The sequence below is a fragment of the Arabidopsis lyrata genome, assembly GCF_000004255.2.
Source record: "Arabidopsis lyrata subsp. lyrata unplaced genomic scaffold ARALYscaffold_7, whole genome shotgun sequence".
NCBI lineage: Eukaryota > Viridiplantae > Streptophyta > Magnoliopsida > Brassicales > Brassicaceae > Arabidopsis > Arabidopsis lyrata.
The window spans coordinates 21349945-21374202 of NW_003302549.1; the positions used below are offsets into that span (position 1 = coordinate 21349945).

The 24258-nt window shown below is 34.8% G+C and overlaps 6 protein-coding genes and 1 long non-coding RNA gene across 9 annotated transcripts; 2 read left to right on the forward strand and 5 right to left on the reverse strand.

The window, feature by feature from the left end:
• Positions 1 to 59: 59 nt before the first annotated feature.
• On the reverse strand, positions 60 to 3123 carry LOC110226603. The gene is made up of 2 exons (XM_021018628.1): positions 3025 to 3123; positions 60 to 2648 (listed from the first exon to the last, which is right to left on the reverse strand). Exon 2 carries the CDS (start codon positions 2632 to 2634, stop codon positions 292 to 294), a length of 2343 nt encoding a protein of 780 aa, XP_020874287.1. The 5' UTR covers positions 2635 to 2648; positions 3025 to 3123; the 3' UTR covers positions 60 to 291.
• Positions 3124 to 3393: 270 nt separating this feature from the next.
• Positions 3394 to 6474, reverse strand: LOC110226602. 2 transcript variants are annotated; one of them, XM_021018627.1, is made up of 3 exons: positions 6375 to 6474; positions 4011 to 6040; positions 3394 to 3920 (listed from the first exon to the last, which is right to left on the reverse strand). In XM_021018627.1, exons 2-3 carry the CDS (start codon positions 6024 to 6026, stop codon positions 3666 to 3668), a joined length of 2271 nt encoding a protein of 756 aa, XP_020874286.1. In that variant the 5' UTR covers positions 6027 to 6040; positions 6375 to 6474; the 3' UTR covers positions 3394 to 3665. The 2 variants fall into 2 exon arrangements, with proteins under 2 accessions (XP_020874286.1, XP_020874285.1); XM_021018626.1 differs by having other exon boundaries at positions 3394 to 6040.
• A 1305-nt stretch (positions 6475 to 7779) lies between these two features.
• LOC110226691 lies at positions 7780 to 8676 on the reverse strand. The gene is made up of 4 exons (XR_002330628.1): positions 8502 to 8676; positions 8342 to 8419; positions 8143 to 8238; positions 7780 to 8022 (listed from the first exon to the last, which is right to left on the reverse strand). It is a non-coding gene; the product is annotated as an uncharacterized LOC110226691 (long non-coding RNA).
• Positions 8677 to 12210: 3534 nt separating this feature from the next.
• Positions 12211 to 13829, reverse strand: LOC9304652 (ubiquitin-conjugating enzyme E2 8). Of its 2 annotated transcripts, XM_021019154.1 has the most exons (5): positions 13713 to 13829; positions 13462 to 13549; positions 13014 to 13141; positions 12750 to 12854; positions 12211 to 12532 (listed from the first exon to the last, which is right to left on the reverse strand). In XM_021019154.1, the coding sequence occupies exons 2-5, from the start codon at positions 13529 to 13531 to the stop codon at positions 12389 to 12391; spliced, it is 447 nt and encodes a 148-aa protein (XP_020874813.1). In that variant the 5' UTR covers positions 13532 to 13549; positions 13713 to 13829; the 3' UTR covers positions 12211 to 12388. The 2 variants fall into 2 exon arrangements, with proteins under 2 accessions (XP_020874813.1, XP_020874812.1); XM_021019153.1 differs by having other exon boundaries at positions 12211 to 12854; positions 13713 to 13827.
• Positions 13830 to 17437: 3608 nt separating this feature from the next.
• On the forward strand, positions 17438 to 21849 carry LOC9306695 (polyadenylate-binding protein 4). The gene is made up of 23 exons (XM_021018791.1): positions 17438 to 17588; positions 17676 to 17746; positions 17835 to 17921; positions 18035 to 18102; positions 18184 to 18301; positions 18381 to 18469; positions 18581 to 18604; positions 18709 to 18778; positions 18972 to 19021; positions 19110 to 19227; positions 19332 to 19420; positions 19504 to 19527; positions 19619 to 19688; positions 19882 to 19949; positions 20030 to 20147; positions 20230 to 20315; positions 20428 to 20451; positions 20555 to 20642; positions 20841 to 20908; positions 20987 to 21104; positions 21235 to 21323; positions 21426 to 21449; positions 21542 to 21849. Exons 1-23 carry the CDS (start codon positions 17567 to 17569, stop codon positions 21657 to 21659), a joined length of 1701 nt encoding a protein of 566 aa, XP_020874450.1. The 5' UTR covers positions 17438 to 17566; the 3' UTR covers positions 21660 to 21849.
• A 259-nt stretch (positions 21850 to 22108) lies between these two features.
• LOC110226635 (mitochondrial import receptor subunit TOM7-1) lies at positions 22109 to 22649 on the forward strand. The gene has a single exon (XM_021018793.1). The coding sequence runs from the start codon at positions 22197 to 22199 to the stop codon at positions 22419 to 22421; it is 225 nt and encodes a 74-aa protein (XP_020874452.1). The 5' UTR covers positions 22109 to 22196; the 3' UTR covers positions 22422 to 22649.
• Positions 22650 to 22657: 8 nt separating this feature from the next.
• LOC9304653 (probably inactive receptor-like protein kinase At5g41680) lies at positions 22658 to 24214 on the reverse strand. Its single transcript, XM_021018792.1, has 2 exons — positions 23327 to 24214; positions 22658 to 23251 (listed from the first exon to the last, which is right to left on the reverse strand). The coding sequence occupies exons 1-2, from the start codon at positions 23757 to 23759 to the stop codon at positions 22674 to 22676; spliced, it is 1011 nt and encodes a 336-aa protein (XP_020874451.1). The 5' UTR covers positions 23760 to 24214; the 3' UTR covers positions 22658 to 22673.
• Positions 24215 to 24258: the final 44 nt, after the last annotated feature.

Sequence of the window (24258 nt, forward strand, 5' to 3'; positions counted from 1 at the left end):
ACTGAAACGAACAAATACTTTTGCATTAACAAAATACAAAAGTACATCACCGCACCAAAAGTAAAAACTACTTTGCACAAACATTACATGAACCAAACCGGTTTTATACACCCTCCTAAAAACCTACATTAACCCGGTTAGCAGACGCTTTTACAAACAAAAATCGTTTCTAACTTGGTTCATCCACCAAATTCCGCTTCTAAGTTTCCCTAAAATCAAATGTAAAATAAGTAAGCAAACAAACATAGCTATCTCTTCGATGCATATCATATCTTCTACCATTCAAAAGCCTTATATGCCATATTTACTGTTCGGTTTCTTTGGTCGCCCTGATCGTCTAGTTTCGCTTTGTCCACTCGCTCCCGTGTTCGCATCACTTGCCTTAGCTGAGTTGTTGCGGGGTGACTCTGTTGTCACTGGCTTGACAGCTGATCTCGGAGGACTTCCAGGAGGAAATGGTCTTGGAACTTCGGAAGCTTCTAGCCAATCAGAGACTCCCGGAAGAGGATTAAAGACAGCTGCGTAAACTCCTCGAAAACTCTCTGTCTTGTAGAAGTCATTTACATACTGCAAATGGTCAAAGTTCAGCCTCCTGCAAACAGCTATCACGTGTGAACACGGATACTTGTAAACTTGCCATGTCTGACACGTGCAAACCCGATCCCTGCAGTGAACAAAAAATTTCTTGTTTGCAGGTTGCATCACTTTTGTGACCTGAAACCTCTCTGGAGTCTGGTCTAATGGCAATACATCGTGTGTTCTAGAGGCTAACTTGTACTCTTCAAGCTTTGTCATGACGTGTGTAGCGTAGATCTCTCTATTATTCTTCAGTGATTCGTCGATGAAATTAAGTCGAGTTTTGAAAAGCTCTGCCAGGTGATCAAAGATTAGCAAGATGCATGCTGTGATTGGAAGATCACGAGCTTTGTTTATGAAACTGTAATTCGCAAAGATTAAGTTTGTAGTCATGATCCCGAATCTCAGCCTGTCACTATCATGAGCCAGAGCCCATTGATGCAGAGGTATTTGGTCTAACCATTTCCGAGCCTCCGGGTTCATCTCTTCAATTTTCTTCAAGTAGTCATCGTAACTTGATATGTACTTCGTGGATCCAGCCTTGTAAACAAACTCTGTCATGAGATTGTTTTTGAAAACATCATAAAATTTGAAGCACAGATGCCTAAGACAGAACCGGTGTTGCGCCCACTGAAACTCAGGTTCGTTAACTACTGCAACAATGCCCGGATTTGGACTTGTTATGAGACAAATGCCTTCCCTTTGCGTTACTTTCTTCCTGATGCACGCAAAGAACCAACGCCAAGTATCAGCTGACAAACTTTCTTGGGTAGTGATGGCAAACGCAAGTGGGAAAAGGCTGTTTTCGGCATCTAATCCTGCTGCAACCAACATTTTCCCAGGGTATTTACCACTCAAGTCCACCGTATCCACCAAAATGAGAGGTCTGCAGTGAGAAAACCCTTCAACTGACTGCTGAAACGCCAAAAACACAGAACGAAAGGATGCATCCTTGGGATCAGGAAAAGCATCGTATTGCCAATCTAAAACTATCTTATTAGATGAGCAGAGAGCAGCCATAAACATGGGCAATACGCTAAAACTCTTGTCCAAATCTCCCAAGATTGTAGTGATCGCTTTCTTTTTAGCATTCCACATATTATCACCCGAGACTGTGTAGCCAAACTCTTTTTTCACCCATTTGCTCAGCTCTGTAATTGAGAGCGAGGGATGAGCCTTTATCAGACCTTCAATCTCACCTGCAAGAAAATCTGCGCCCACATCTACTGGCTTACAAGTATGTGGATTTGTATATTCTGTTATCTCAAAGCCACTGCTCTTCGTTTCAGCTGCATTGAGAATCCACCCGCAGATTTTCCTTTTTTTGCACATGAATACAAGCCTATCTTCATACGCAATGTACTCACGTTGTCTTCTATTTGAGTACAACTCCACTGCTTTCTCCAGTTCATCTTTATCTCTAAAAATCATCCCAACATGCAACTCACGTTCATCGAGCCATGAACTAGAGAAAATCACTTGCTTTGAGACACTATCGCTGAGGCCTTTAGTTGGACCTGGCTTTTTCATCCGCGAATCCTTATGTGCAGCTGCATCATCAACACCAATTCCACAGTCTCCGTCATCCGTATTCTCCTCATCTTCAAGCCACCCATTACTATTAACCTTCTGCTGAGTTCCTAATGTGTCATCTCTCACACTGCCATCAACATTAGTATCCTCTTGCCGAGAACGCTTTCGGGTCGCCTGATCAGAAACCGGTTTGACCTCTAAATACAAATCCACATTACTGATAGAAGGATAGTGACTTAGAACCTCAAGCAGTATCTCCAAACTACAATCATCCACAATGGGCAAACGCACATACTTGACCATCTGTTGTTGAACAATGGAAGGGTATCTACCAATCAAATCAATCTGAAACTTTCCCTTTCCAAAACCAGTAAGTAGATGCAGATCATCCAACAACTGGGATAGTTCAATTTTGCTATCAACTCTAATTACTCTTGGACTTGATCCTTCGTAGAATGGACCATCATAACCATCTTTGATGCAACCATTCCAATAACAGAACACTGTAACCTTTCTTGTATCCATGAGCACCAGAAACCCTGAGAAAACGCAAAGAAACACAAAAATCAATCAAAGGTTTTGACTTGAAACAACCAAAGCCATGTTCTTGATTCTAAACGAGAAACACTAAAACGATAACAGTCTAGTACTATAGTAAAGGAGAAAGATAAACCCTAATCTTTAACACAAGAAAAATTATGGAATGCGATAACTTTGGAACTGAGAGAGGATAAGAAAAACAATGTTAGTGATTCTTAGTGAATAAGAAACCCTAAAGAACAATTTCATAAAGATTAAAGCTTTCGAAAAGAGAAACCCACTAAAAGGAAAAACCCTAAATTCTTCAAAATTGTCGAATCGAAGGAATTGGGAGGGTAAAGATGAAAATGGCTCACTTGCAGAAGAATCTTTTACCCGAAATCGAACGTCTTCCGCCGCCGGTTCCGGTGAATTCGTCGGGGAAGAATAAAACACTGACTTTAAGTTTAATCCTTGGGCAACGACGATGATTCAGTTGTTAACGAAATATCTAATGTTTTTCTCTTGCTAAAATGCCTAAAAAAGCCCTCTATTTTCTAACCAATATCAAAAAATGCCCAAACTTTTTTTATTACACTTAATGCCCAAACATTTTGTACAGTTCTATTTTACTCTGTCTAAAAGAATCGGTTACCTTCGTACTTTATAACCGATTGAATTGTACTGGCAGCCTAGATTGGTTTCCTATCTCGGTTTAGGCATAAACAAAAAGATATCGTGAAAACTGAAACAAAACGAACAAAATACTTATGCATACAAATATAACAACATCATCAACACAAAAGTTAACTTACTATGTCCAGACATTACAGGAATTTTAAACCAAACCGGTTTTCATACAACCTCCCAAAAAACCAACACTAAACCGGTTAGCATATCTTACAAACAAAAAATCGTTACTAGTTGGTTCAACATCCACCAACTTCTCTAGCCGCTTCTTTGTACATATTAAAACAAGAAATAGTTTCCCTTAAACTCAAACTGAACTAAACCAAACTAAATCGATGTAAAATCAGTTAACAACCCGAACCATCTTCAACATTTAGTTCCGTTCGATTCAACATTTCAGACCTTACCTTCTTTTTACCGGTATTGGATCGCTTTTTGCCTCCGGTAGCCTTGCTTGGCTGAGTTGATATCGGACGACTTCCAGGAGGAAACAATCTTGGAACTTCAGAAGCTTCCGGCCAATCAGAGACTCCCGGAAGCGGTTTGAAATCAGCTGCGTAAACTGCAAGATAACTTTCTGTACTATAACAGTCATCAACATACTGCAAATGATCAATGTTCAGCCTCCTGCAAACCGCTAACACGTGTGAACATGGATGCTTGCAAAGTTGCCATATTCCACAAGTGCAAACCTGATCATTGAGATGAACAACAAAACTTGTTTTTCTAACTTGCATCACTTCCGTGACCTGAAACTTCTCCCCTGTCTGGTCTAGTGGCAATACATCGTGCGTTCTAGAAGCTTCCTTACACTCTTCAAAAAAATTCATGATATATTTGGAGTATAGATCTCTTCCAGTCAGTGATTCCTCAGAAAGACCACGTAGAGTTTTAAAAGCCTCTGCCAGGTAATCAAAGATTAGCAAGATGCAGGTTGTGATTGGAAGATCAAGAGCTGTGTTTAGGAAACCATACGTCCTAAATATTGTATTTGTTGTCAGGATCCCGACTCTCAGCCCGCCATCATCGTAAGCCAGAGCCCATTGATGTGGAGGTATTTTGTCTAACCATTTTCGAGCCTTCGGGTTCATCTTTTCGATTTTCTTCAAGTAGTAAACAAAAGTTGATACGTACCTCGTGGATCCAGCCTTGTAAACAAACTCTGTCATTAGATTGTTATGGAAAACATCATAAAATTTTAAGCACATATGCCTAAGACAGAACCGGTGTTGTGCCCACTGACACTCAGGTTCCTTAACAACTGCAACTACGCCAGGATTTGGACTCGTTATTAGACAAAGGCCTTCCCTTCGAGTTACTTTCTTTCTGATGCATGAAAAGAACCAACGCCAAGTATCAGCTGACAAACTTTCTTGGGTAGTAATCACAAACGCAAGTGGGAAAAGCCTGTTTTCAGCATCAAATCCCGCTGCAACCAACAGTTTCCCAGGGTATTTACTGCTCAAGTCAACTGTATCAACTATGATGACAGGTCTGCAGTGAGGAAATCCTTCAATTGACTGCTGAAACGCCCAAAACACTGAACGAAAGGATGCATCTTTGGGATCAGGAAAAGGATCATATTGCCATTCCAAGAGCATCTTGTTAGATGAGCTAAGGGCAGCCATGAACTTGGGCAATACGCTAAAACTCTTGTCCAAATCTCCCAAGATTCCAGTTATCGCTTTCTTTTTAGCATGCCACATATTAGTACGCGAGACTGTGTAGCCAAATTCTTCTTTCACCCAAGCGTTCAGCTCTACAATTGAGACCGAGGGCTGAGCCTTTATTATACCTTCGATCTCACCTGCCAGGAAATCTGAGCCCACCTCTGCTGGCTTACAAGTATGTGGACCTGTGTATTCTGTTATCTTGAAGCCATTTCCATTCATTTTAGTTGCCTTGAGAGCCCATCCGCAGTTTCTCTTGCATACAAATTTATTTAAAATTTTGTATTCATTGTATTCACGTTGCCTTCTATTAGAGTACAAGTTCACTGCTTTATCCAGCTCATCTTCACCTCTAAAAATCATCCCAACATGTAATTCACTTTCATCGAGCCATGGACTAGAGAAAATCAACTGCTTCGAGACACTATCGCTGACGCCTTTCGTTGGAGTTGGATTTTTCATTTTCGAATCCTTCTGTGCAACCCCATTATCACCACAGTTTCCGATATCCGTACTCTCTTCATCTTCAATCCACCCATTATGGTTATCCTCCGGCGGACTTCTTAGTTTAGTGTTTCTCACACTCACATTTACATCTGCATTGACACTACTAGCATCCTCTTGCCGATAACGCTTTCGGGTCGCATTATTTTCCAATGGCGACTGATGAGAAATAGGAACAGTAACTTCATCAGAAAATGGTTTGATCTCTAAATAAAACTCCAGATTGCTGATAGATGGATGGTAACTTGGAACCTCAAGCATCATCTCCAAACTACAATCATCCACAATGGGCAAACGCACATACTTGACCATCTGTTGTTGAACAATGGAAGGGTACCTACCAATCAAATCAATCTGAAACTTTCCCTTTTCAAAACCAGTAAGTAGATGCAGATCATCCAACAATCTGGATAGTTCGATTTTGCTATCAACTCTGATCCCTCTTGGACTTGACCCTTCATAGAACGGACCATCAGGACCATCTTTAATACACCCATTCCAAAAACAGAACAACGGAATCTTTCTTGTATCCATGAACACCACAAAACCTTCAAATAGAAACAAACTAAATTATGGGTTTCAATCGGAATACACAAAGCCATGTTCGTGAAATGAGAAACCCTAAAGCTCAATTTCAGAAGGTAACAGTATAAGCAACAATAAGACATGAAAGACAACAATAAAGGAGAAAGCTTTTTAGTAGAGAAGGTGATTCAATAAACCCACCAAATGAATAAAACCTAAAGATCTGTTTTTTTTTTTTTTTTTTTTGTTTGCAAAATGCGACATATATGAACTGTGAGTGAGGTTAAAAGACTACAAATTTTTACTTAGCTACTGTGAAAAATGATCACTTGCAGAAGAGTGTTTGTGTAGTTTTACCAGTTCTTTCGCCGCTGGCTTCAGTGATTTCGTCGGCAAAAGACAACACTTTTGGTAAAAAGGTCTTTTATTTTTTTCTCGTAGGTAACGACGGTGTGTCAACGAGAAAGTGATTTCATTTTACATAAGCAATTTAGAGCATCTCCAATGGTACACATCTATAGAGTGTCTCACCAATATAATATTAATATTTTTATGTTTAATTTAGGAGAAATTGTTAAAAATATCTCTTTTTCAATACTTCTTTTCAAAAATGTCCTCTTTGAGAGTCTATTTTTAAGTTTGCCCTCATTTAATTTTTAATGACCATTTTACCCTTATTTGAAACAAAATTAGGTCCACAAAATACAAAATATTTTTTGGCGGGAAAAGTGATCCCGCAATTTTCCCGCCAAAACACTTGTAAAAACCTTTAAAATACCTTGTAAAATTTTCCCGTAAAAATTTTTCCTGCGGGAAAAGTGATTCCGCAATTTTCTTGGAGAAATTTTTTTGGCGGGAAAATTTTTGGCGGAAAAAATTTACAAGGTATTTTAAAGGTTTTACGGAGTATTTACAAGTATTTTGTAAGGTTTTACAATATATTTTAAAAGGTTTTACAAGGTACTTATAAAGTTTTATAAGGTATTTATAACTTGTAAAACCTTATAAAAAACTTGTAAAACCCTAGAACTTGTAAAACCTTATAAAATAGCTTGTAAAATCTTATAATATCTTATAAATACCTTATAAATACGTTGTAAAACCTTATAAATACCCTTTAAAAAAACCTTTAAAATACCTTGTAAATTAATCCCGCCAAAAATTTAACGCCAAAAAAATTGTGGAATCACTTTTCCCGCAAAAAAAAATTTTTGGCGGGAAAAAATTTTACGGGAAAATTTTACAAAGTATTTTAAAGGTTTTACAAGTTTTTACAAGTGTTTTGGCGGGAAAAATTGCGGGATCACTTTTCCCGCCAAAAAATATTTTGTATTTTGTGGACCTAATTTTGTTATATTTCCTTATATATTTGTAGGGGTGTCAAGTTGGTTAAACCAAACCAATCTAATCCATATCCATATGAATTTAGTGTCTAATGGATAATGAGTCAATCCAATTCATTTAGTAAATGGTTTGGATGAAACCATAACTCATTTGAATTGTTGGATTCATGGATTAAATGAGTTTATCCATTTGATAATTTTTCTATAATCTAAATAATTATCATAATTAATAATTACTAACTATGATACTATAATCATCACCATCATCATACCATCATCATTTCATTATCATTATCATCATCATCATCATCTCATCATCATCATCATCATCATCATCATCATCATCATCATCATCATCATCATCATCATCATCATCATCATCATCATCATCATCATCATCATCATCATTATCATAAAAATAAGAAAGAGACTCGGAAGAATGTGGATAGACAATATTTAATGTTGTAAACCGAAGAACATAAAGCATAAAACGAAAGAGAGTCATTGACACATTTACTTATATCTCAAGAAACGTTGCTTCAAGTAACCTAACTACTACTACATAGTGCGCACGTGCCATGAAACCTTGAGATTAATGCGAGAGTCTTTTGTCTTCTTGTTCCTGTCGTAAATTACTTCTGCAAGCTGAGGAGCATAGTGATCTGAGTAAAGAAGATCGAAAACATGTGATTCAATCTTTGTTTTTATATAAAACGGGTAAAACCACACAGAACACACTATAGTAAAGTGAAACTTCTCAAAACTAGAAATTAAGTCTTCACCTTTCATTAAGTTCAACACTATAAATTGCTTAAAAGTAGAGTTTGATTGAACATATGAACATGACCAGAATCTGAAAAAGCATCCACTCACTAAACCTATGATTCATAATGTAAGCAAGAAGAAACTGTTAAATCATAATGTAACCTATGATTCTCAAATGTCCAAAATAACTTACTAATTTAGAAAGAAAGAGCACACCTATTTAGATAGAAAGACCAGATTGTTCTTCCACAGAAATTGGATCCGACCGAATAGTAACTATCTCGCCATTGCTATCTACAATTCATAAGGGAAGATATTAGTAGTATAAACTAACCCAAGTAAAGCAAATTGATTGATACATAATAGTATTTTTTACCTTCATCATCAACCTTGTAACCATGTATCCAAGATCGTGTACATAGTAACGCTTGGACGTTACTGGGAAGAAGTCGACTCCGGTATTTGTTGATCAAATGAGATCCAATACTAAAAGAAGATTCAGAAGCTACAGTGGTTATGGGTATACTAAGAATGTCCATTGCCATATACGTTAATGCGCCGAAACGATGACTATTGTCTTTCCAATACTGCAAAATATTCAGATTAGGATGGCTTCTCATCTCTAGCTTTGGATCCTCCAAATACATATCTAATACCGACTTTCCTTCTTCCAAATAATCTTTTATTAAAAGAAGGGTAATTTAGTCATTTTGTACATAAAAAGGGGTATTTTTAAAAATGGACAGCCAAAGAGGGCATTTTTGAAAAGGAGTATTGAAAAAGGGCATTTTTGAAAAGGGGTATTGAAAAAGGGGTACTTTTGTGAGTCTCCCTTAATTTATTTAGAGAAACTCATACTAAAATTTTACATCCATTGGTGAGATATCTCTATGGGTGCCTCATCAATATAATATTTATATTTTTATATTAAATTTAATTTTTCAATAATATTTTTAAACATATCAAATTATATCTTAAATATAGTCATTCAAACAAAATAATTATATTTTTATAGAAGTAAATAATATAATGATTATTAATAATTTTAAAAACATTAATTAATAGTACTATTAATTATAAATAACTAGATAAAGACCCGTCCGATGGACGGGTTTATTTTTTTAAAAAATTAAAATCAAATTTAACAAAAATTTAATTAACAACGTTGTAAGTACAAATTTTCTTTCAAAAGTAAAAACAATATTTACTTTTTCACTGTTGCCTTGTTTCTTTAACCACTAAAATTATTAATTCAAAATTATTTCGAATGAAAGATATATCACATAACAATAATTCATGGTATACTTATACGAAGAACAAAAATTAAAAATATTCATCATAAAGTTGGTGAATAAAACCAAAGTGGTGTTTAATTAGACACGTAAAAAATATAAAGATGATAAATCGACTAAATTCTTTAGCCTTCCAAGCTAACGTTGCGGGTTCGGTTCCTATATACTCGATTGCAATAACTTTATGATCAATCAATAAAAATTAAATTGCCTGATTTTTTTCTTGTTTAATTGAAACATAAAAAACGTATAATTTCCTTAATATTATCTTTTGACATTTTTTAAATTTGTTTATAGAAATATGAATTATTTACAATTATTCTTATAATTATCTTTTACATTTTTAAAATTATTTAAATTTGTAATTACTTTCAATTATCTTCTTTTTTTATTTTAAAAAGGAAATTTTTGTTTTACACGTGTCAAAATCTAAGATCAATAGATTTGCCACGTGTCACGATCATATGAGTTATTAACTTTGAAAACCATACTTTATATAATAAGATATATTAAAGAGACTATTATTTTTAAAAACACAAATAAACATAAATTGAATTTTAAAAAACATATAAAACCATAATAAAGATATATAAATTAAACACAAAATTACATATAAAACCATGATAACATAAATTAAAATGCAAATAAAAACATACAAAACCAAAATAGATAATATATGTTTTACTCTTCACTTGATGATGCGCCAAACTTTTGCCATATCGATTTTAATTATATTGGACATTTTGTAAATAACGACAAAAGATAACACATTATTTATCTAAATATCAAAATGTTGAAAAAATATCAGATTATTCATCTCAGATTTATTTTCTAATATTATAGTATTTTATTAACTAAAAATATTAATTTAAACTTAACTAATATCAATTAAAAATTATATTAATAAATAGTTTAAACTTTTGTATAATAGAACTTGATATATAGATAATTTTATTTTATGAATTGTAGAAAAATAAAAAATAAAAAATAGTAACTTATAAACTATTTAATTGATATTATAAATCTTAGAGTAATTGAATTTTAAAAAAGAATTGTTAAACCAATATAAGAGTGACATATGTATGAGAGAGAGTGTTTCAAAGTGTCTCAAATGATATACTTGTCTCAAAGTGTCTCAGCTTTTTTGATTAAAATATTATTTTTTATTTATTTTTTATTTTTTTTATTATGAGTGTCTCATGCATTGATGGACGTGCTCTTAGGGTTAAAAAAAATATTAGACAAAAGAAGAAAAATGTTTATTTAATATGCTCTTTTAGTATATTGAAATATTCCTGACAAAGAAAAAAATGAAATGAATGATATTTTTTTTTTTTTTGATCTGGGAATATATTGATTTCCACAAAGGGAACGATAAAGGTTACAAAGAGACAGTCACACACAGGACTGAGACACTGAGTACACTACCAACAGTAGCACCAACTCCCAATATTGATAAAGAGAGGCCTAAACAAAAGAATGAGCACCAAAGCAAGGCTAAAGCACCAGGTACCAACAAGGACCATCAAACTCATTCATACAAAAAATGATCTCCAACCTAAAGCATCAAACCAAAACACCAACTAACAATCAAACAGAGGACAAACCTTCCTCATCACTAAAAACACGAGAAAGCCAGAATGGATGTCCAGAAGCAACATAGGATTGGCTTCTTGAGTCTTCAGTGACACTTTGAGCGATAAGGTTTGCTCCTCTGTTTGCTGCAGCAACTTCAACCTCAACTTTCCAATCCACAAAATAACGAAGAGACATTTTCAGAGCCAACGATTGAGCTTTAAAATTTGGCCAAGCCTTTGGTCTGTTCACAGCATCAACCAGCGACTTGTCCTGAAAAGAGAAAATGATTTTTTCCACTCCATGACTCGTCATACTCTCCATAGCCCAGAGAACGCACCTCAGCATCGCGTCACTTTTACAAGAAATATTTGCAAAGGATCTGCGGCTATGGACCAGAACCATACCCTTGTCATCTCTAAGAACCCATGCTCCTCCAGCACACCGATTTCTCCTAGACCAGATAGCACCCACATTACACTTAAGCCAACCACATGGCGGTTTAGCCCAAGTCTTTGTAGACACATTGGCACAAAGCTGACCAGAAGACGACAAACCAGCACTAGCATCTTCCTCTTCTTTTTCCACTAACTGAGCTTCAAACCATTCCAAAACATCTTCTCTGATTTTTGCAACAGCCTCTAAAGCAGAGAAAATGCGACCTTCAAAATTTAGAGAATTTCTATTGGTCCAGATTCTCCACAAAATCCAAGGGAAACTTTTTTTGAGGTTTGCAGACCAGTCCTTATTATCCTTATTTTCCAGGAGATGGAACACATTGGAGAAAATGGAACCATTAAGAAAACCTTGCAAAGGAGCAAGGAAGTCAGAGAGAGCCCAAATCTGACGAGCAAGAGGGCACAAGAATAAAATGTGGTTAGTAGACTCTCCCAACTCCCCACAGACCTGGCAAGTGACATCGACATGCATACCTCTAGCATTGAGATTTTCAGCAACAGGGAGCACACCACTCGGAATTTTCCAAAGGAAGATCTTGATCTTTGGATCAGTCTGAGTTTTCCACACAAGCTTTTTTAATTCCAAAGTGGAAAGCTGAACACAAGCTTCAAACCTTAACTCAGCAGATTTGGACTGATCAGCCAACCAATAGGCCGATTTAACAGAGAAATCGCCACACTTGTTGTGAATCCAAATGTAAAAATGAAATGAATGATATAACAGAGAAATGAAATGAATGATATAACACAATGTTTCTCATTACTCACTAGTAAATATACTTCAAATTTCAGATAAAGATGATGATAATAAAACCCATAAACATATCGTATAGATGAAAAAAGTAGATATTTTAGACATTTTTATTAAAATTAAAACAGGAAGAAGAAACAAACAGATATAAGAGCATAAACAGGTGCTGAAGCATACGAATCTTTGTTTAGCCCATGGCATACTTCTGAGTCCAGTTTCTTGCAGTAGCCTCGTATTTGGCTCTGTCGGTTTTGTACATGTGTGCAATCTCTGGCACCAAAGGGTCATCTGGATTTGGATCTGTTAACAGCGAACATATCGAGAGCAACACCTACCAATTGCATAATCATTTCCATTAAAGCAGCTAAAAGTTATAGACGATGATGATCTTACTACATTTATGGAACATGAAACAAACATTTAATAACCAAAGCTTGTGAATTGAAAGCATTGAGCAAAATCCTAACTGAAAATGTAGATGATCTTGCTATACTTTTGGAACATAAGCGAACATTGGAGAACCGATATTTCTGAAAAATGAGAGTCACCTTGGAAATGGTGAGAGCAGGGCTCCATTGTTCTTTCAAAATGTCAAGGCAAATGCTTCCATTGCTGTTGATATTAGGGTGAAACACCTTCGTCCTAAATGCAACCTACAATAAAAACAACACAACCAATAAAAAGTGTCAAGATTAAGGAAAGAAATTGATTTCTTTTGGGGGCAAATACAAGTTTTAGGTCCAAGAATTTTAAGGAACTCTTACTAAACCTAAAGTTCGTGGTATTGTAAGAGTTGTTCCAATATTAAATACCTTTGGTGGTTTGAAAGGATAGTCCGGAGGGAAGTGAATAGTAACGAGAAACACACCGCCTGAATACGGACTCTCTGCAGGACCCATTATTGTAGCTTGCCAATGAAACATGTCTTCAGCAACTGGACCTATGATATTAATGCAACTCAATTTCTTCAGTCTCTGACTCAACTGATAAACCGAGATTCGATATAAAATCATAGATTAGCAAAATCCAACACATAAGCAAAAACACCACAAACCAAAGAAGGATTTTACATTTCTCAACTCTTCGAACTCTAATCAGGCTCATAATTAGAGAACACTAACTTCCCATTTGTGATCTATATAACACTAAATAAAAGGCATAAGCTCTAGTTACCAGATTTATGAGCATAAACAATAGATAATCAGAGATAAAGTAATGGATCCAACAACAAAAAGAAAGACTTGAGATTTTTGAAGAAACCTGCACTGCAGGAGGTTGGAGGGTCTTTCTGGAGATCCTTCAGCTCCTTCAAGATCCGTTTCGACGCCATTTTATCACTGAAAAATCCCTAAAAATAGTAATCCAAGTTAACCCTAGATCATTCCAGCTCAAATCCAGAAACTTTTCTAATCTGATTGAATCGAACAAGAAGAGACTAGCTTTTAGAATTCCTACAAAAGAAACGAGCTTTTTCTCGTGTGGGTTAATCAAAAGGAGAAAGCTTTATTTACCTCAGAAAGAATCCTCCAAATTCGCTTTTGTGATTCACTCCTGCAGATAGATGCTTAGAAGAAAGCAAAACGAAAGAGAAAGTTTTGGTTTTTATGATTGAAGAAACGCAAGAGAATATTTTTTAATTGGATTAAATATGATTTATTTTAGTAATAATGGCTGCTTGGAAATATCTGTATAATTTAAATTTTAATTATAATTTTCTGAAGAGAAATTTTTTATAAACGGTGGGCTATATTTCATTTGACCCCACTTAGATTCCTAATGATTCTGGATCACGATGAATTTTTAAATTGTAAAATTGTCCTCTTTGGTACATATATTCTCTATTTTCCTGAATAAACTATAGCCAAGTGTAGAAATATGAACGGTTGAAAATATTTTTAGTTATAAATAAATAACCAATGAAAGAATCATAGTTTAATGAAATTTTATCTAGTTTTTGTGACATGATTATTTTCAATCTTTATCCAAAACTGTAATGTTATATGATTCTAATTTATATGGTGTTCTAAGTAAAATATATATTTTTTTTGTTGTAAATAAAATTTAAATTGTGAGAAAACCCCAAAACTGCAAAGTGCAAAGCATATGATAAAAAAGAAACGAAAAAAAAAGTAAATATCTTTAAATTTTGTAATCATAACTAGATTTTAATCCGCGGTACACCGCGGAATGATTTAATTTTAAAGTTAGTATAAAAATATTTTGTAAATTATATTTTCTTATAATATATTTATTTATATTATAGTTTATAATTGTTATTAAGTAACGGTATACCACGAGTCCACGAGACAATTATTAATAAATAGAGGATTTAACCCGTATTAAGCGGTATATAAATATTGATTCAAATTCGTCCGCCATATAAATCATTTCCGAAATATAACCTATTCCGTAATTTCTTAATATGTTCCGTAATTTGTTTTTATTTTATATTTAATGATTATTTATTATATATAAAAGTTTACAAATCATATCATCCTCTAAGACCACGGGACATTATACCACGGGACAAATTTTGGTTTTATACAATCTTTTCTAAATGAGACTAATTTAGTATGTCTAATATTTGTGGTATTATAAAAAAAAGATTTAATCCGTATTGAAGCAGCGGATTAATGATATTTTAGTCTTTTTATTATTGTTGATTCAAAAACTCGTCCTGCCAAACCCGTCCGGCAAAAAAAACTCATTTATTTTATTAATGTTCTTATTTATGATATGATTCTGAATCATTGTCTAAATATTTTAATCAATGTAGAACGTTGAACACACATTTTCGTCAATTGGATAATATATGTCCGTTTTTAAAATTTCGAATCAGAGTATATGAAGAAAAAAAATTGATTTTTTTTTTACTTTATGTATTACTAGATTTTAACCCGCGGTACACCGCGGGGCTATATTTTCTTAAAAAAATCAAAATGTAATTTGTTTGATAGATTATTTTGATTGTTAATTGGGAGACTCACAAAAATGCCCCTTTTTCAATACCCCTTTTCAAAAATGCCCCCTTTGGCTGTCCATTTTTAAAAATACCCCTTTTTATGTACAAAATGACTAAATTACCCTTCTTTTAATAAAAGATATCACAAATATAACAAAATTAGATCCACAAAATACAAAATATTTTTTGGCGGGAAAAGTGATCCCTCAATTTTTCCCGCCAAAACACTTGTAAAAAACCTGGACCTAATTTTGTTTCAAATAAGGGTAAAATGGTCATTAAAAATTAAAAGAGGGCAAACTTAAAAATGGACTCTCAAAGGGGGCATTTTTGAAAAGGGGTATTGAAAAAGGGGCATTTTTAACAATTTCTCTTGTTAATTTTAGGATTTCACCCGTGATATACTATCTTTTATAAATATCAACCCAAACCCATCCCATCATATTACCCGTCCCGTGAAATTAAACATCATTTAGTTATTTTTATTTTTAATAATACTTTTATTTAAAAGCTATATAATTCAAGTCAATTTAAAAATTTCTTTTAAATGGTTCCCATAAGATATATATACATATATATTAAATTTGTATAGAGTTGAAATAATATTAATATTACAAACTTTTTATATAATTTAAATATTATAAATATTTTTAAAAATATGCAATATATATTTTTTGTTATTGAATAAGAGGATATTATGTGTAAGAAATGTAGAAAATAAGAGTTTAATATTTTTATTATGGAGTCGCAAGAAAAATCTTTTATTTCTATACATGTCATTCGTTTATTAATAATAAAAGAAAACAAATCCTTTAAATTAGATATTAACTAAAATAAACGCACCATAATTACTTATTAAGTAACAACCAATAAATTTCACCAAAAAATAGGTAACAACCAATAAATTCTAAACGCAGTAATTAAAGAGTGAGATATTAAAAAAAAATATCAAATAAGATATAAGAATCTTAAAATAATTGAATATCTAAATAATTTAATTGTTAGTGTCGATTTTAATGCCTTCATTAATGTGGATTTTTTTTTTACAGAGAAATATTTCCTAAAGATTATCACATTAATGACTCAGAAAATTAAGGAAGATATGAATTTATGATTCTCGAAATCGTGTTGGTAATATCTTTAATTAATATTTTTCAAATTTAAATAATTAATGCCAATGGCATTAATCCGTAAATACATTCCAACTCCAGGATTTATTTGCTAAAAGTCATCCAAAAATGTATATATAGATATGATGATTCAAAACAGTTAAAAACAAATCAAACAAAGATGATAGGAGAATCATAATTATAAATTTTAATCAAATCTTCTAAATATCTAAATTATTAAATATGAAATATCCGGTATATGAGTTGGGTTAAATATAACCCGACCCAACAAATTTTTTGTGAAGAAATTTTAAAAACTGATCGGTATCCGATATATCCGAAAACATTTTTACCCACCCGTCACAAAAGTGTCTAAAAATACTAGTACAGAAGTTTAATATCATAACATGCAGTCATCATGTGGTCAACTCGTCATAGTGGGTTTTGTATTACTGCAAATGACTAAATGAACAATAATAATCAACGAATTAGTTATCGACAAATGACAAGATAGGCATATGCATTTATAAATAAATAATTGGATCTGGTAGAGTTCGGTTTATATCAATTTCGATATTTCAATTTGGGTCGGTATAGTTCGGTTAATGTATTCACTCTTTTAAGCAGAAAAATGTATTCTCTTGCTTTGCTTCTCAGATGAGAGCGATGAGAGCCGTAATTACCTTTCCTCTTCCTCGAATTCTCCTAGCGATAGATGGAGACGGTGTTTGCTTTTGGGTTGTTTTCCGGTGATCGCATCTTCGAATCAGTGGTGGTTTTGGAATGGAGAAAGTTTCATCACCGAGGAAGCTCTTACTCTGAAGGTTTGCCTTTTTCCTAATTTCAGTGCGATTTCTCTAATTCGGGACACGGAAATGCCATTAGATTAACTAATTTTGATATCTTTCGATTTTAAATCTCTACTTTTTCCGAATTAAAATTGGGAGATATCCACAGGTGGAGATTGCCCCTAATTTTGACCTTGGGAGATATCCACAGGTGGAGATTGCCCCTAATTTTGACCTTGGGAGATATCCACAGGTGGAGATTGGACATGGTCTCTTGGTTTTAATCGGAGAAGAAAGAAGAAGAAGAAGCATGATTGGCCTCTTTAGCAGGTAGCAATGAAATTATGAAAGCCCAGCCCAAACAAATAAAGATAATTTCCTTATTGTTTTCTTCTATAAATAAACGTAGCTCTCGCTTAGGGTTATTTTATGTTATATCTTGTTGCTTGCTCCCAACGGACTCTTCCCGGAAATTTACATTAACCCCTGTTTTCATCTTCTCCACGATGGCAAAAGCTAAATTTAAGGGTTTGTTTTTGGTGGCTCTGAGCTTTCGTATCTAATGTTTTATACCAACTTTTTTGGCTCAAGAAGTTTTTGCTACTCTTCTTTTAGGTAAGCGAAAGCCGGAATATGATTTGGAGACCAAGCAACCCTTTCTCAAGAAACATAAGAAAATATCCAAGGTAACCTAAGATTCTGCGGATTCCTCTTCTTCTTTGAGATCAATTTTCTTTACACTGCCTTTTCTAATGGCGGCTACTGTTGTAACAGGAGACAACCAAAGGACTTGCTGATAGTCTCCAGCAGAACGACTTGTTGGAGACAAACTCTGATCAGGCCAATTTAATTTCAGTCAAGGTTTAATTTTTTAACACTTAAATATTGTACTGTTTGTTGTGTACAAGTTTTATGTTCAATTAAGCTACTTTTTTCTGTTGTTATGCAATTTAAGACTTGGCTGTTAAATTCAGGAAGCTGCCGTGAGAAAAAAGACGCTCTTTGTTGCCAATCTCAATTACGAAACTAAAATACCAAATATGTAAGTAGCACCTTTTAACTTCTTCTTTTGTTCCCGGAGCAATTTTTTCATGACTGATATTTTTATCCTCTACTTTTGCAGCATCGATTTCTTCAAAAAGGTTGGAAGAGTTGTTCGTGTTCGACTTATTGTAAACCTCAAGGGTAAGCTTGTGGGCTGTGGCTTTGTTGAGTTTGCTTCTTCTAAAGAAGCAAAGAAGGTGAGAGTAGTTTATTGTAATGATGAAAAGTCATTTGAAAAGTAATCTATACTTATGATGAAAATCTTTTATACTGTAGGCGCTGCGAAAGAAGAACGGTGAATATTTGCTCGATAATAAGATTTTTCTTGATGTGGCTAATAAGAAAGCTACATACCTTCCACCCAAGTAAATTGATTTATGTTATGGAGATTTTTTTATGTAACACTGGTTTTAACTTATTGCTAGAGTTTTGATTTCCATTACAGAAGACTAACGCTATTATTTTCTGTTAATTAGGTACTGCATAGATCACAAGGTTTGGTAAGGAATTTTACTATTTGCCTTTTGAGTGTCTTATCAAGAGCACATTAGGTGAAGTTTTTGGTATACATGGAGAGATAACAAAGGCTTTTTTGATATTCCAGGTACAAAGACTACCGTAGAGGAGATTGCCTTCCGATAGAAGAAGATGAGACACCTCCCGAATTTGATGAGGTACCTGTTCTTATTATTATCTTCAATATATGTCAGGCTCGAAAGAAACGCTGATAACAGAACTGTTGCCACAAAGTCGAAACATGACTTATTTTGGGGTTGAATCTTCAGATGAGGCTACTTTTTGTTGATATGCAATTTAAATCCTTTCCTCCTTACAATCGTGCTAACACACTTGGTTGTTAAATTTCAGAAAGTACTCTTTGTTTCCAATCTCTCTCCCCAAACTAAAATATCAGATATGTAAGTACTCTTTGTTTCCAATCTCTCTCCACATTCTTTCTCGGAGCAAGTATTTTCATGACTGATATTTTACCCTCCACTTTTACAGCTTCGATTTCTTCAATTATGTTGGAGAAGTTGTTAGTGTTCGACTTATTGTAAACCATGAGGGTAAGCATGTGGGCTATGGCTTTGTTGAGTTTGCTTCTGCTAACTTAACAAAAAAGGTAAGAGTAGTTTTGTAGTAATGATGAAAACTGTATTAAGTAATTGAAAAGTAGTGTGTAGGTATTTGAAAGTCCGATAGCTTATTAAATCTATTATGTTGTAGGCACTGGAAAACAAGAATGGTGAATATTTGCACAATCATAAGATTTTTCTTGATGTGGCTAAGACAGCTCCATACCCTCCACGACCCAAGTATATTGACTTTCCATGTTTTGGAGATTTTTTTCTGTAACACTGATTGTAACTTGTTAACGCTATTATTTTTTGTTAATTAGGTACAACCTTGCAGAGAAGTTTTGGTAAGGGATTTAACTATTTGCCTTATCAGGAGCACATTGGGTGAAGTTTTTGGTATACATAGAGAGATCACTAAGGTTTTTGATATTTCAGTTACGAAGACTACCTTCGACGAGAAAGCCTTCCGATAGAAGAAGAGCAGACACCTCCTGATTTTGTTGAGGTACATGTTCTTATTACCTTCAAAATATGTGAGGCTCAGATGAAACGTTTAGCGTTTAATAACAGAACTGTCGCTACAAAGACGAAAAATGTGACTTGGGGATGAGTCTTTAGATGTGGCTACTTTTTGCTGTTATGCAATTTAAGTCCTTTTCTCCTAAGAGTCGTGCTCACACACTTTGCTTTAAATTCAGGCAGTTGGCGTAAGTACAAAGACGCTCTTTGTTGCCCATCTCTCTCGTAAAACTGAAATATCGCATATGTAAGTAGCACATTAATTTCCTCTTTCATTCTTGGAGCAAGTTTTTCATGACACTAACATTTTCTTCTCCATTTTTACAGCATAAATTTCTTCAATGATGTTGGAGAAGTTGTTCATGTTCGACTTATTCTAAACCACAATGGCAAGCATTTGGGCTGTGGCTTTGTAGAGTTCGGTTCTGCTAACGAAGCCAAGAAGGTGAGAGTAGTTTACAGTAGTGATGATTAATATTTAAGTAGTCATTTGAAAGTGATTGCTGATTAAATCTTTTATACTGTAGGCGTATGAAAAGAAAAACGGTGAAAATTTGAACGATTGCAAGATTTTTCTTGAAGTGGCTAAGATTGCTCCATACCCTCCACCCAAGTAAATTGATTTTCCATGTTATGAAGATTTGTTTATGTGACTCTGGTTGTAACTTATTCCTAGAGTTTTGATGCCAATATAGAAGACTAACACTATTATTTTTGTTAATTAGGTATTGCATAGATCACAAGGTTTGGTAAGTGATTTAACTATTTGCATCTTGAGTTTATTATCAAAAGCACATTGGCTGAAGTATTTGGTATACATGGAGAGATCACAAGGAATATTTGATATGCCAGGTACGAAGACTACCTTCGACGAGAAAGCCTTCTGATAGAAGAAAATGAGGCAGTGGAAGGACTTGATGAACCTCCCGTTTTTGTTGAGGTACCTCTTCCTATTATCTTCAAACTACCTCAGGCTCAGAGGAAACGCTTAGCGGTTAATAACAGAAATGTTGCCATAAATTCGAAAGATGACTTATTTTGGGGATGAATCTTTCAGATGAGGCTACTTTTTGTTGTTAGGCAGTTTAAGTCCTTTTCTCCTTAGAGTCGCGCTAATACACTTGGCTGTTGAATTCAGGAAGTTGCCGTACAAAAAAAGACGCTCTTTATTGCCAATCTCTCTCACAAAACTAAAATATCACATATGTAAGTAGCACCTTTAATTTCCTCTTTCGTTCTTTGAGCAAGTTTTTCATGAATGATATTTTTCATCCATTTTTACAGCATCAAATTCTTCAAAGATGTTGGAGAAGTTTTCCGCGTTCGACTTATTGTAAACCACAGGGGTGAGCATGTGGGTTGTGGCTTTGTCGAGTTTGCCTCTGCTAATGAAGCAAAGAAGGTGAGAGTAGTTTATAGTAATGATAAAAAGTGTTGAAGTAGTCATTTCGAAAGTAGTGTATAGTTATGATGAAAAATATACAAGTAGTTAATAGAAAGTACGATTACTGATTAAATCTTTTATACCGTAGGCGCTGCAAAAGAAGAATGGTGAAAATTTGCGCAGTCAAAAGATTTTTCTTGACGTGGCTGAGTTAGCTCCATACCCTCTCCGACCCAAGTAAATTGATTCTCCATATGGAGATTTGTTTCTATAACTTATATTACTCTAGTTTTGATGTCACTACAAAATATTAATGCTATTTATTTTTTTGTTAATTAGGTACAACCTTGCAGAGAAGCTTTGGTAAGGGATTTAACTACTTGCCTTTCGATAGCACATTGGGTGAAGTTTTTGGTATACACGGAGAGATAACAAGGTTTTTTTTTATGTTCCAGGCACGAACGAGAAAGCCTTCTGAAGAAACAGAAGGCATCTAAGTTGCTGAGCGAGAAGAGCGAATTCTGTGGTACGAAGATTATCTTCTCTTACGACGACGACGACGAAGACGACTGATAGAAGAAGATGAAGCTCTTTGGTGTTTGTTTGTTTTTTCTTATGTTCTAGATAAGTTTTTGTCTGAATGTACACGTTAAACTATTGGCTTAATTTTGAATGTTTTGATGTTAAATCATTATCTGCCTTGACTGATTTGATTGTCAATAACCATAATCTCCCTAGGGACACAAATTTATTTTTCTCAACTTGTTTCAGTCTTTCATAACTTATGTTCTAGTTATGCAATTTAGATCCATGTTGTTCATATTTTTTTAGACACAAACTATATATTCTCAGTTTCTCGCCCAATTAGATTTGCCAAATTTGTAATTAGGAAAACAGAATATAAAAGATTATGACAAAAAAATGTTTTATCTTTCGAAAATTAAGAATATAAGCAAGGTCGGTTAAAAGGTAGCCGTAGAACCCTCTATATCATCCAGAGACTTAAACGCTAGCTTTAAGAGGACTTTTAGGGTTTTTTTTTGGCTTCGAGCAACAAAAAAAAAAAAAAAAAATCTCCGCAACCGAAGAGAAACTCTGAGATCGGAATCAATGGAGTCTACAATTTCGTTGAAGGTGAAAGGAAAAGGCAAAGGATCAAAGGGAGCTTCGTCTTCCGATGACAAATCCAAGTATCAGGTCGTTAAGGAATGGACCAATTGGTCATTGAAGAAGGCTAAAGTCGCGACTCACTATGGCTTCATCCCTCTGGTCATCTTCATCGGCATGAACTCCGATCCCAAACCTCATCTCTTCCAGCTCCTTAGCCCTGTCTGATCCATCCAATTTCCATCATCAACGAAGCTTTTGATCAATCGAATCGAATCGATCTTCTCCTGTGGTTTGGCTTCTTCATATCTCTCTACGCGTGTTCTTAGATTCGCCGAATCTTCTTTATGCTTTTTTTCATTAGCTAGTTTTGAAATACTTTCTCTATGGTTCTGTATTGAATAACTTTAGCTTATGCTATTAATTAATGTGAAATCGAATTTTATGTTTTGATAATCCGGTAATGTTTGAGAAAATGCTTTAAAGATTGAAGTTTGTTGGAATGTCTTGTATCATTTTTACAATATGTGTTATATGAGGTCGATCTTGAGGTTTCAAGGCAACACAAGCCAAACCTATTTGCAACAACTCAACCATCTCTTCTTCTATATCCATTTGCCTCATTAGCTCGATGTCGAATACTTCTCCTGTCCACTCTTTCGACACCACCGACCTTATCCAGCTCGCCAAGTCCATGTTTTCGTCTGTTGATAGCAAACTCGCGGGAGATTTCCCTGTTAGAAGCTCGAGTAATACCACTCCGAAGCTGTATACATCAGAGAACTGTGTGGACTTTCTCGTGTCTGTTATCTCAGGTGCGTGGTAACCTGATGAACGTAAGGTAGTCTGAGGTAGAGATTTCGTGATGTGTGTTAAGCCGAGATCGCATATGCAGCCATAGCATTGCGAGTTCATGAAGATATTGGAGGATTTGATATTGCCATGGACAAACTTCCCGTCGTCTGCTTCATGGATAATAGACAACCCTCTTGCTGCACCAATGGCGATTCTTAACCGGGACTCCCAATCTAAAGGTACTCGGTTCTCTCCTTTATCTCCTGCAAAAGTTGACTTCTTGTTTTTTAAGGCAGACCAAAGAAGTATAGACCAAGGAATACAGAAAGATAGCTTACCGTGCAGCATCTCGAATAGGTTTCCTTGACTGTAATAGCTATAAACAGCAAGCTTATCGTTTTTGGAATAGTAGTAGGCTTTAAGCTCAGCTACATTATCATGCCTTATTCTACCAACGATCTCCATTTGTTGCTCAAACTCTCGTCTTCCGACAACCACCTCCTCCAATCTCTTCACTACTACTGTGGCAGTGTCCTCCACAGCTACTTTGTAGGTTGTGACATAAGCACCTTTCCCCAAAATTTCTGCAGATGCAGCTAACAAATCATCCAAATCAAAGGTATAGTTACTTCCTCCAAAGAATACGATTTTCCCTTCAACATCATCATCTTCTGGCGCCCAGTTACCGGCAGGAGACAAATCTCTCTTCTTTGACTTCCATGAGAGTTTAACTTTCATGCGCCTTTTCTTTCGCAAGCAACAAGCCATCATCTCTCGCACGTTTCACCCAGAATGTTGAACAGAATGTAGAGGTAATTTAAAGCGTCAAGATCGAAATCAAAAGTTCTCCAAGGCTATAAGCTTGGTCAAACCTGGTAGAGAGCTTAGGATGATGCTCTCTCCAATGGGACCAAGAGCCGGTTATGTTGACTTTCCGGTAGAGAAGAAACAAAGAATCGAGAAACTCTGATTCTTCCTTCTCAAGAAGTCAAACAAAGGGTTCATCTTCTTGTCATCGTCTTCAAAGAGCTCTCTGTTCCTCACGAAGCAGAAAATCCAAAAAGATATAATCTCAACCATTGTTGAAAAAGGTTTGGTCTCTATCTGGTACAGAGAATCTTTTGTAACAGAAGAAAATTGTATTTTAGTTAAACGATAATCATTTAAAAATGAGAGTAGAAAAGATACGCCGGTCGTTAAGCCGGCAAAAATCTTCGTTATAGTATTATCTTAAGTGAACAAGCATGGTTTTAGCCGCAAACACATCGTA